The following is a 12,747-nucleotide window of genomic DNA, read 5'->3' as shown; positions in this document are numbered from 1 at the left end:
TTTTAAAAACTTATTTAGGTTTTTTTGCAGGCAGTTGGCCTGGTTAGGATCTGGCCATACATTCCAACCTGCCTTCTGTGGGCTGTCTCTAATGGCCGTCCAGTTTTCAAAGCCTTTACGGCAAGACTCAGCTCTGCCTCACTCGTGCACTATCCAGTGGCCAGCCTGGGTCTTGGTGGTAGACTCTCGGCTCAGTTCTCAACTTCTTGGGTCTACAGTTTGGACCAGATCCATGCATGTGTCGCTCTGAGGTGAGCCCAGGACCTCATAAACAACATATAGCATGCTTTCCTGAACGGTTCCCTCCCTCTGCTCTTCTAGGTACTTTCTGGTTCCCTGGTCTCCCTTTTCAGTCTCAGATCCAGAAAACAGGCTCTATTGAGACTACTCTATACTGCTCTCCTAGGCAGCTGTACCAAGTCCATTGCCAAGCGATGGGTGAGTGGAGAAAGAAAACAAAAATAAGAGGACTCTTCCCACCATTTCTGAGCCACAGCTGCCCTATTCAGAGCAGAAGGCCCTTCCGAAGTCCTGGCTCTTGTGTGTTCCCGGGGCAGCTTCTGCAGCTGTTGTCATGATTCTTCCTGGATAGAAAAAGAAGGAAATGGGATTCGTGTATTCCCTGAGAGTTAGGATTTCTCTGTTCCCTCCTCCAGCCAGGGCTAGAGGGCTTCTCCTGGAACCGCTCTGTGACCCAGGGCCCGTGTCTGATTTGGCAGACAGATGCTGGAGGAAAAAGTAAATGGTGCATTCCAGCTTCTCTTCCTTGCTGCCATGCTACTCTTTGCTTTCCAGAGTCCTGAGATACCTGTTTCAGGCATTCTGCCCAGGTTTTATAAGGGGACTCAGTGGGAGAGATGAGGTGGGCATGCTTAATTCCTCTTATCCGGACACAGAGCTGTGGTCTGCAGTTTAAGGTCATGAGTGGGAAAAACAATTCTTCATACTATCATCAGTCAAGACACATTCAGATGTTCTTTACATTTTGACTATCCACCTCTCGATATTTTTGTATCTGAATAGGAAACTTATTTTTTCTCAACAGCGAGGTTCAGAAATGCCAGGATTTCTTCACATGGCAACATCTCCTATGGGAGCCCGGGGAGGGTTGGGGCTCCATGGGCTCAGAGGGCAGCATGGCCACTGCAGCCTTGGTGGACATTGTACTTTGGCCTCTCCTCTGATATGAGTGCCACTGGAGAGTCTGAGCCAGAGGACTGATGTGCCCTGACTTATCCCTCTGGCCATTATGTGGAGTCTCAGCTAAGTGGGCAGAGACGGCAGCAGGCAGCCAGTTAAGCCACAGCAACCATCCAGGTGCTGGTGGTCATGGACGTGGATTCTGGATCCGATTTTGAAGTCTGAAGCAATACAACTTGTATTTGTGGATGGATCAGATGTGTGTTAAGGGAAGAAAGAAGTTATGAGCGACCGTCACATTTTCAGCCTAAGCAAAAAGAAGAATGGAGTGGCTATGCCCTGAGTTGGGGAAGGTTGCTGTGGAAACATTTTTTTTTTCCGATACAGGATAAGCAGCTGGATGCCAGAGGTGGGAGTTCGGGGAGACCGCACCTGAGGTACATAGATGGCAGAATCATTGACATCAATGTGGTATTTAAAGCCACGAGCCTGTTGGGAACAGCTTACCACTGGAGAGCAGAGGGAATGAGGGCTGAGGATGCAGGCTTGGGGCACCCCAACAGGATGCCACTGGCATGAAGAAGGAAGAAGAAGGAAAACCCAGAATTTTGTGGTTAGCCGGCAGCCAAATAAAGATGTGACTCAAAGAGTGAATCAGGAGAGGAGACCAAAGTGGCTGACAGGTCAACTCAGATGACACCTGAGGGTAAAATTCGGATTTAGCAATGTTGAGGTCTCACTGATGAGCTGGAAAAAGCAGTTTTTAGGGAGTGATGGAGGAGAAGCCTGAAGAGAGTATATTCAAAAGGGATTAGAAAGAGGTAAATTAAAGGTAGAATGGATATATCTTATTTCAGTTAGTTTGGGAGAAGGAAGGATATAAAGGAAATCCAGATGCAGTTGGAGGGGTGAGGAGAGGTAGGACCACTGAGGTTTGCAGAACTGTCAGAGGGTATTAACGGACAGGTGCACTTGATAGTTTCTGTCACTCCATTTCTCATTATCTTACCAGCTTCAGGCATCTCAGCACTGAGCCAATAGTTCTACTTAGTAGGCAGATATTAGATGTTTGCTAACCAGGTGATAGAATATTTCAGATCATTCCATGAGCATTCACAGCAATAGCCTGATTTAAATACGACACAGAGGACACTTACTCCAAAGGTAATACGATTTTCCTCATTTTTTTCTCAAGTACAATGTCAATATACACTTCTTTCATAAGTTAACACATTCCTAATGAAATACAGATTATTAGGACAGGCGGTGTTTTTATGAATTCAGGCAGCTACATGTCTCCTAAAACACTGACATATATTTTCAGGGGTCAAGACAGTCCCTCTTGCCACTACTTACTGTCCCCCCAGCAGAGCAGAGGCCCCAGTGCATAAGCCGCTTCTGAATGTGGTTGGCCTGTGTCTCTCATCGCAACCTGAGTGACTGGCAGGTGCTCCTTATGGGAAAGGACTACTGTGTCGCTGGTCCTACAAAACAAATACGACCACCTTAACGTTATTCCGAATGACAACCAGAGAGGTAAAAAATAGTATCTTATTGCAGTTTAAGAGGTATTACGCTAAATTTGTAAATACACAACAGTAGGGAAATCAAACTGGTCATGTGAACTCTTACATAGTAACATATTTAATAAGGTCATCTGAGGATCAGAGATCCTTGTTTGTTTATGTGACCACAGAGAAAAAAGTGGGCAGGTCCGAAATCGTAACCATCAGTGCGGGCACGAGATTACACCTGCACCGTAATGAAGCAGCTCACTGCTCTCCCCAGTCTAGCCACCGTGTAAGATTTAAAGACAGAACTTACACACGCAAGATCTGCCTGGCTTCATTAAAACAAAACAAAACAAACAAAAAAAACTCTACCTTACTGAAAAGATTAAGGTTTTCAATTCCCACTTGTTTTTTTTTAACTAAATTTTCCAAAATTCCTATCATGGTTACTAGGCATTTCCTTACTTATTGATGCCATCCATTAAAAAAAAAAGAAAGAAAGAAAGAAAAGATTGATTCAAAAGCAAACTGAATGTATGATACAATGTGCTCTTAAAATTAATAAATGGGGTAATGCATGGGAAGTGCTCTGTCCATGACTGTCACCATCCATTCATTCGACCAACATGTAGTGCACAGCGTCTCCTTGCCAGGCCCTGTGTGTCGGGGATGTGGGCATAAAAACCACCATCAGTGTCCCCAAGAAACCTGGTGGATATTATAACTAATAACAAAAATATAATCATAATATAATAAAATCATGTAAGTGAATATTTAGGACAGCATTAATGTCTATGGTTCCAATACAACAAAAACTGGAATGGGAGCCAGAGGTCCTGGGTAGGAAGCTGGCTGTACCACCAACCACCTCTCTGGGCAAAGAAAGAAGATTTTTCTGCACCTTGTAAGCTGTTCATATTTTTATCGCGTACTTCAATTACATAATTACTTCAGGAACAAATAATAGTTTGTCTAATGTATCGTTCAGCTGCCCTGTATCTGTGTAGAACCCAGGAAGTTTTCATTTCTAACAATTACAAAGCCCCCACTCACTCTGATATGTACAAATGGAAGCATCTCCAACTGACGTTTTTGCAAGTCAAAACAATCAGCAATTTCGAATGGTTCAGCCTAATAGCTTTGTTTCAAAAAAATCTGCATCACTTAATAGTTAATCATTCCAATTCTGTTGAGGCATCAAAAATATTCTTTGAGGTAGAAAGTTCAAAATTATTAGCATTTTTTATTTTGCTTAAAAAATGTAGCAAAGTGACTGCCAGTGCATATTGGTAAGATATGAAAAATTTGAATGGGATACTCTGAAAGTCCAGAAGCAATCTGAATCAGATAGTTTCCAAAAAATCGGACGAAATAAAACACCAGGGCTTTATCTGGTTAAGGCCCTGCATTTTCTGTGCGTGGAAACACACAGGCAGGTCATCCCAAACACATAGCATCTGGCTTTGTTGGGAACAGGTGGTCACAAGCTAGAAGGTGCCATGGATTATGGGGGGAGTCAGTCTGAAAATATATTTGTTATAAATGTGGGGCTAACGCACCAAATTAATTCCTGGCGTTAAGTATCAGTAAACGTTACAAATAAGCGTTTTAATTCCTGTCTTTTCTATTTTGGTAGAACATTTAGAGGGAAAATATAAGTGCATTAGTTATTCACTGAGTATCCCTGAATGTTAAAGAACGCTTTAAAAGCTACATTTGTAATGTAGTGAAAAGCTACACTGTAATTGTTTTTAGCAATGACAAAACACACACAGAGCCCTGCAAAAAAAAAACTTAAGGAAAATCATAATGGGTAATCGTGTGTGTTAAGGCAGATATTATAATAAGTTCTTTTTTCATTCTGTTGTTTGCAAAGTAACTTCCCAAATCTACGGAGACTTTAAACAACTCAGATTTGAAAATTCTTTACCAGCGCAGGTCATTCCCAAATGCCCACGCTTCATGTAGGACGTTACTCATCGCCATGGTCCCCAAACTCATTCGAAATCACCAAATTTAGTTATATCTCAGGTTTTTTTTCTTGCTTCTCTATTTTTTTTTTTTCAACAGTTGGGAGCATTGCCTATCTAGGCATGATGATTTCTTGCAATAGGCTTCAAACATTCAGTGAGAGGACTTCCAAAGCTGCTTCCTTTCTGTTTCCAGTTCCGAGGGCTCTAGTGATTCTCCCTACGGCTGGTTGTTTCGCAGCGGACTTTTTTGGAGGCATAACAGACCTATCACGACTTGGAGCTCTGGGAAAAGCTACAGGGAACAAGTATCGGGTCAGCTTTCACATTTCATAATTGTTTGGGAGAAAGCGAGGCTGGGGACTGCCTAATGCTCACCATCTGCAGTTCCATATTTTGAAAGCTCCGGGCTCTCTCTTGGGTTTTGCTGTTCCATTTGCTGTTCCCCTCGGCAAACCCGCTCTGTTCAGTACTGCAACCCCGTGATGCTCCATGTCCAGTAAGCCAGTCTCCTCTCCTTGCTACAGAATTGTTATTTACAGTTGCTTTTCCATGTACATCTCACCAGCTTGTCACCATCCCAAACACTAAACAAATGTCTGGCTTTGGAATTAAATGGAATTAAGAAAATAGGTAGATACATCTTCTTATAATCTCACAATGAAGTTTTAGGATGTCTTTTCCATAAAAGTTTTGCGTATTTTTATTATTTGTATTCCAAGGTACTGCCGTCTTCGTGTTGACTTTGCAAGTGGTTTTTATAATGTTTTCTTAGGGTAACAAGCTCTTGATAGCAAATCAGTTACTCTACAGTTCAATAAGTAGCCCTACTAAATTCTCATTAATTTCAATAATATTTCTGTCTATCCTCTTGGGTTTTCCTGGTAGACAACCATATTTTCTATGAATAATGTAATCTTCATTTCCTTGTTTCTAATCATTTGTGGCTTTGAAAGGCCTCCTATATTTTTTGTCCCTCTATTATTCCTTTCTAACCTAAATGCACTGTAATCAGAGAAACTTTCCATACGATAACAACGACTGTAAAATTTTGGGGGGTTTTGCTTTATGAAATATTAGGAAAATCAGTTTGCAAAAATGTGCCATGTGTGCTTGAGAAAATTATATATTCTATAATTTTAGGTGCCTACCAAATCAAGTTGTTGATTTCATTTAAAAATATTCTGTATTTTTAATAACTTTTGTCCACGTGGTTTACCAACTGCTAACAGATGTATGTTTAAACCTCTTCTTATAATGGCTGATTTGTTCATTCTTTCTTTCAGTTCAGCCAATTATTTTCTATATACATTTTAAGTCATTTTGATTAGAAACATACAAGTTGGGATTATTAGGGTTTTTTTGGTGAAATTAAAAAGCATCACGATATAGTGATAGTAATCGTTGTCCATATTAAGACTTTAACATTTTGGGGTGCCTGGGTGGCTCAGCTGGTTAAACGTCCAACTTCGGCTCAGGTCATGATCTCAGGGTCCCCTGATGGAGCCCCGAGTCACCAGGCTCCCCGCTCAGCAGGGAAGTCTGCCTCGCCCTCTCCCTTTGCCCTCCTCCCTCTTATGTGCACACATGCATGTGCACTTCTCTCTGTAAATAAAATGTTTTTTAAAAGAGACTTCAAAATTTTACTTACTTCTGTGCATATTTGCTTGGTAAGTTGTTTTTAGCATTTTGCTTTCAACATTTCTACGTGTACAAACAAGATACACTTATTTTTAATATGAAATGATCTATCTGGATTTAAATGTCTATTTTTGTCACATTTATTGTGCATGATTACTCATACGTCCTTACGTTATTTTGTTGCTCATTGTTTCCTCTTCTTTTTAAAATTTTATTTCCTACCTTCTTTTGATTTAACTAAGTTTTTAAAATCCCATTTTTCTTCCTTCCCTCTATTGATTCGAATATTTCACTGTTTCTATTCTTTAGTGGTTACACTAAAACTGAAATTTGAATGTATGCACTGTAAACAATTTAATGCCAACAAATATCTACGAAACAAATCTTAAGTTCACTCATAGTTTTATTTCTAAACATGGCTTTACTTCCTTTGTCCATCACAGTCATTTTGTTAATAAGGATCGGATTGCCACCTCCTGTTTCAATTCCATATATGCCGCGATACGCGACTGGTGTCTAGTATTTGCCTCTTTTATTTTTTTAACCTCGGAGTTTACACAATTCTTTCCTGAATATTTCTTCTTGCATCTGAGACTCTCCCTACAAGATCACCTATTTTCATTCTGAAAGCCATTCTTGAAACGTCCTCTTGCAGAGTCTGCTGGTGGGATATTTCTTCCGAGTCTGTCTGTCGGTCTCTCTGGCTGTTCACTCCATCTCGGCAGGGGACACACTTGGAATTGGACAGTTACTGTACTCCCGCACAGCGAGGGGAGTGCCTGCGCCCGCGGGCTGGGCTGCTGCCATGCAGGGGTCTCCACTGGCTCCCACGGTCCTTGCTTTGGAATCTTCCGGTCACCTCTGAGCCCTTCCACATTCTCTTTAATCTTCTTTGGTTTCAGCATGATGTGTCTACAGATGGATTTACTTTTATTTATCCTGTTTGGTATTCTAGGATTTTCTCAAGTCTGACCATTTCTTAGCTATTTGATTATCACCCTTAATTATCGCCAACCTCCTGTTTTGAAAGTTGACTCAGACACCTGTTCAGCCTCCTCCACACCATCCCTCCATGTCCCTGTTTTCCTTCCTCCCATGCACGACTTTCCGTGCTAGAGTCCCTGCCACTTATTGACACACACTTTCTATTTCACTCGTGTTCTGATCACTTGTGTCTAATATCTGATCCGACAAGTCTTAAATGTCAATGATAAGATTTTCATTTCTAAACATCCATTTGGTTCTTTTGGAAATCTCGATCACCTTTGTTGATAGTATCTGATTGCTTTCTCATGTTTCAATCCCAAGCCTTATTTTTCCAACAGCTCACATATTTACTTTATCTTATGTTCTTAATGTATCCGTGATCTGGGATTTTTAGGCATCAGTTTACTCTGTGGTTTCTTCGGCCTCCCGCTTCTGTCCCCTGGGGCTGTGTAGCACTGATTGTGAGCTCATGTGTGGTGGCATTTTATCTGTGGGAATCCTAGGGGAGGGCAGGCCTCCAGCAAGAATGTCATCTAATTCTATGATGAGCCATTGGTACTGCTAACCTGTGGCCATGCTAACTTAATTAGGACCATGTAAATTTGAACTCCAAATCTGTGTGTAGACATGAGTTTTCAGGGAGTGATTTCTTGCTACCTGGAGTGCTAGCTGAAAGATCTGTCCTCTTCCACCTTCTCTCGGGGTTTGGAAGCCTTCTGAGACCTCCAACAATAGGGAGAGGTTTATGTTCCATAATCCTCTTTCATGCACTGTGGGCCTTATTTGATTTCCCCTACGTGGCCATTTAAAAATGCAGCTGGGATTGAGGGAGGGGAGCAAGCAAGCCTGGGTCAGCCATAGGGCAGTCATTTTATCAATCAGGTTAAACCTAACTGTAAGAAGTCTGATATTGTACTTTCAGTGAATGGGAAACATTAATCTGGTATTCCTATTTTGTCTTATTAGGAAAAAAAACCGGACATATGATTAGTTATTCACAAACAATAATAGTTACCTTAACACTTCAGGTTTCAGATTACTTACACATCAAAGCTTATACCTTGAACTGGCTAGGGAATACTTTAATCTGTTCTCTTTCTAGAACTGTCTTGTCCAATGTCTGCCTAAGGTACATAGTTTCAGCAATAAAGAAATTACAGTTTGCACAGGGAAATTATATGGAAATCACCATTCATTCCGGGCAGCATCACAGTTGCAGTAATACTGAGAATCAAGGCAGTTCCCCTGTAATCCACAAGCACATTTTTGAGCATCAGGCAGAGAACCTCCCCAGTAAGTGTGTGTTTCATTGGTTCTTCCAACCCACCAGCTCACTGGGGTTCCATCTGAAAGACAAGTATGAGAAAGGTGACACCTACTTTGCCCCCCACTGCCTGCCTCCCCAGTATCGTGCTTTACTCCCCTCTATTTAAAACAGAGACGATTTTAGACGTGAGCAGATGTTAACTCCGCAACAGGATCATTTCTAAGAGGACTTCCAACTGTTTAAAAAATATTTCCATATCAAGACTTACGTTCTCACCATATGTTTTACTTTTATTAGAAAATGAGCAAGTAGTCCCTCACTCATTCAGGCATGATATTTACATATTTCTCTTAAGGACTCCAATTACATCATTATTTGGACATAACATTCAAAGAAGAACTGTCATTAAAAAAAAAAAAAAAGAAAGAAAACCAGAGTAATTTATACACTGAATCCCAAATCTGTTCGAGAGCCTAAAATCCCACTGAAAGAATGTAACGTTATGATGCAAAATATGGATTTTTTTATCTAGTAGCCAAAAACACTAGTACTATCCTGTCAAGTCTTAAAAGTCTCGTGGAGGAATGTGCTTCTTCTTGCACTAAATGGGTTAGCTTTGTATTTGGAAACCACAGACATGGCCCTGACAAGTCTCCTTCATGCCTGAGGCGGGTCCTGGGCTCAGGACAACCGGGGCCAGAAGAGCTCGATGCTTCAGCACAACGTCCTCCTCAGGGCCACCCACAGCTCACCGATAGGGCCGGAGGCCGCCTCAGCTCTCCAGGGCTGCGTCCTGAGGCCCCAGGGCAGAAGTACAGGGCACCTGGGTGAGGACGATTAGGATGGAGGGCCCTCCGGAGGGCGGAGGGGAACTGCCTCATAAACAGAGAATCAGAGCGGGAGGAGAATGGAAGCAACCTCCATCAATCGGCCCGCAAAGATGCCTGTCCATTTCAGCATGCTCTCGCCCTCAAACCCTCAGATTGTCCCCACCTGGCCCCCACAGGGAACCTGGAACGCATCCCACCTTCTCTCTAACTTACAACTGCCACCGCTCATTACGGCTCTCTGTTTGATGAGACTTCACCTTCTGCCGACAGCCTCCCAGCCGGTGAACACACGGGGCCGTATTCATTACCGCCCACCACAGGCCCGCTGGGTGAGATGTGCACCAAGAAATCAATGTCTGCAATCTTTTTTTTTTTTTATCCTCAGTGTGTTGAAAACTTATCTCTAGGGGGTGGAAGATCTTTTCAACTTAACAGATATTTTTCAAAACACCATTTTAAACACGGGATTATTCAACACTCATTCTTTTCATAGATGGAGGAGTGAAGAAATCACTGCACACAGATGCACAACTGTTTGTTTACATCTGAATTTTTCCTTTTCTCTATAGAGTAGGAACCAGCAAGTGTTGTTAAAGGTACAGAATGCATTTGGCTCCATTCGAGATTTCTTTGAGAAATCTAGAGAATTTGCAGAAGGAACCATTACGAACAACACAAAGAAGAAGAGGCTGAAAGGGAAGGGAACAGGGCTCCCTGGCCTCCCACACCTCAGCCCTTGGTTGGCTGTCCTTCACTCTGGCCACAATGGCAATCCTTGTGGACCTCAGTGCTCACAGTATGGAGACTGAACAGTCTCCTGGAATCAACACTTGCTGTCCTTGAGTTCCCTCTTTAGCCCCCCCCAGAACCACACCCCCTGAAACCATCTACAGCACACAGACCTAAGAGCTGCTGCAGGAAAAAGGCCGCTGGACCCTAATGAGAGCTGAGGCCCACTGCCCCCCAGCAGTCCTCCCGGAAAACCACATGACCCAGGGCTTGCGGACACTGAGGCCCCAGCCCTGCGTTCTCTCCTCTCGCGATTAACCCCGGGGTCCTGATAATGTCTGAGAATCTGAACACAAGGAAATTCTTGGGGAAAAAGTGGATTTCGACATTCGCATTCCCAATCCACTCTATGATGCTCTTAAGCTCCCCGCACTGCACACGGCAGCCGCCCGGTGTGGTTCCCACACAGCGACATTCTACTGAAGGCTGCCGGTGAAGCCTCCTTGCGGCCACTCCTCGCACTCAGAGGTGCCATCGTGCTGCGCACGCCCATTCGTGTCTATCGGTGACGCACCGTGAATCAGTGCAGCCATTTTAAGGTCTATCAGGCTACACTATTTTAGGCCTACCTCATCTGCACCCTAATTAGGAGCTTCTGCAATTATGCAGGTCTGTGCTGAGTCTGTCTAAATGAGGCTTGTACTACAACTTCTCCAGCAGCAACGTATAAGAAATGCAACCACCTCGAGTGTGTATACATAATGAAGTCCCTCGTTTTGTCTCTTTAGCGGGTGTTTAACAAGGTTCACAGCCTTTCCTCGTTCCGTCTTTACCCCAACCCCAGTTACAGACTTGGTTTCTTTGCTGCTGCTTCTCCTTATATATTGCTATGGGAAAGACGGCGATCAAGGAATCACTTGCAAATCAACTAGGGAGACACTGGCCCTCCGTATGGGGATTCTTTACTGACCCGGGTGGTGGCCAGGCTGTGGGGCAGACCACACTCCAGTGTACATGAGTTTGCTCCCACATTCACTAGGCGGCATTGCTTTCTGACCCCGCTAGCGGCTGGCGTCAGCACTGCTCTGCCTCCTCCTCCTTTCCCCGGCCCGACAGCGCAGCCCGCCTTGTTCCGAAGCACTGAGTTCCTCCCCAGGAGGCCGCTTTCCCCCTCCTCTGGGAGCACAGCAGTTCAGCTCAGTCATCTATCTGGCAGGAATCAACTCACAGTAAGCACTAAGCCCTCTAGCACTAACTACACATTCAGTACATTGGAGAGATGCAAATAAGTAGCATTTGCTTCCTGCATTTTCTCGATGTTGTGCAATTAGGTCCTGGCGAGGTTAGTGCCTGAGTGCTAAACACTCTGAGGGATGAGTCCCAGGGCCGCGGAGTGACAGGTTTGGAACCCGAACTCAGAGGACCCTGACTACCGCTCTCCACTCACTCCGCTCCCAGATGCCTGATCAGCCTCCCGAAAGCCAAGGAGTGTCATGAGGGCAGTGGGCTTGCACGTTCTGACAAAATGAGGTATTTCAAAGGAAGAAAATACGAAACCAAAAACAGAATTTTCAAGAATAGAATAGATATGAAAAATGAACCGCTAGCCGGTATGTTGTGTGAGAGGAGCTGCGTGATACCAACATTGCTCCCTAGTGAATAATTACCCAAGAGACTAATTACATTCAGTCCATGAAAAAGAATCTCACGGAATAATCACCTCCAGATAACTAAGCCATTCGTGATGCCGGCCACCTTTTCTAAGATAAAACATTACTGAGGCGTCGCCGCCCTTCACGGTGGATGAGCACCGAGCAGTCCGACGGCCTCGTAAGGAGGCGTTCATCGATCGGTTGCCCACTTGAGTCTGGGAAGACTCTTCACAGATCATTCACAGCTTTGAGCAAGGAGCAAACACATATTGACCTCGCTCTTCGCTCTGAAGAAAAGCATCTCTGTAACTTCCAGATTGTGACATGGGTGTTACGGCCACAAGTCCTCATGCACCCGTGTCAGGCCCCTGCCACCTGCAGGCACGATGGCTGATGCCTCCGACTACTCACCGTGGCTGGCTGAGAGCCTTGACTTCTTGCAGTGGAAAGCCAGCTCCTGTTGGCAGTGGTCCGCACGGTCAATGATGGCTTGGAGCTGGTCCATGCTGGCTGTGTACTTGAAAAACACAGGGTGGGGGCTTTCTCCATTCGAGCTTTTGACCCTGGCCAAGTGGGAGCCATTGTGCTGCACTGAGGTCCAGGTGGTGTCTTCTGGGCAGAAACGGGTTGGGAGGGAGGAAGGTTGGAGCAATGAAAAATAAATGTGAAAGTCAGAAGCTTCTTTTATCTGAATTACGTTTGTAGCTATCAGATCTCTTTGAGACTGGAACCAACATAAGGGACACTGTTAAACTGTTGATAATGGGAACTCTCTTTATTGGAATTTGTTTTACCCTGAATGCAGTCAACATTGTCAGGAGGGCCAATTCTTGAAATTCTGTGTTATAATACTCAAAGTCATAAATAAAATTTTTGTCCCTTAATTTATTTCTTTCCATTACTGTAAAAAGAGAGCTATGTTTTTATTGTGTATATATATATATATTTAATAAACATATTCATCATTGAACTGAACATCTTTTCCTCTGGTACTCAGTGAAATACAAGAGACACATGGGA

General features: G+C 43.6%; 1 protein-coding gene across 1 annotated transcript in view; it reads right to left on the bottom strand.

The window, feature by feature from the left end:
* The window catches only part of LOC100473014 (contactin-associated protein-like 3), a 205,717-nt gene that overhangs the window by 33,468 nt on the left and 159,502 nt on the right, over positions 1 to 12,747 (bottom strand). Inside the window, 3 exon segments of the mRNA XM_034647088.1 lie at positions 2,497 to 2,624; positions 8,439 to 8,595; positions 12,139 to 12,339. Coding sequence (XP_034502979.1) covers positions 2,497 to 2,624; positions 8,439 to 8,595; positions 12,139 to 12,339 — 486 coding nt within the window.

The sequence above is a fragment of the Ailuropoda melanoleuca genome, chromosome 17 (genome assembly GCF_002007445.2).
Source record: "Ailuropoda melanoleuca isolate Jingjing chromosome 17, ASM200744v2, whole genome shotgun sequence".
NCBI lineage: Eukaryota > Metazoa > Chordata > Mammalia > Carnivora > Ursidae > Ailuropoda > Ailuropoda melanoleuca.
The sequence above is the reverse complement of the archived record's forward strand: the minus strand, read 5'-3'. Positions and strand labels throughout refer to the sequence as shown.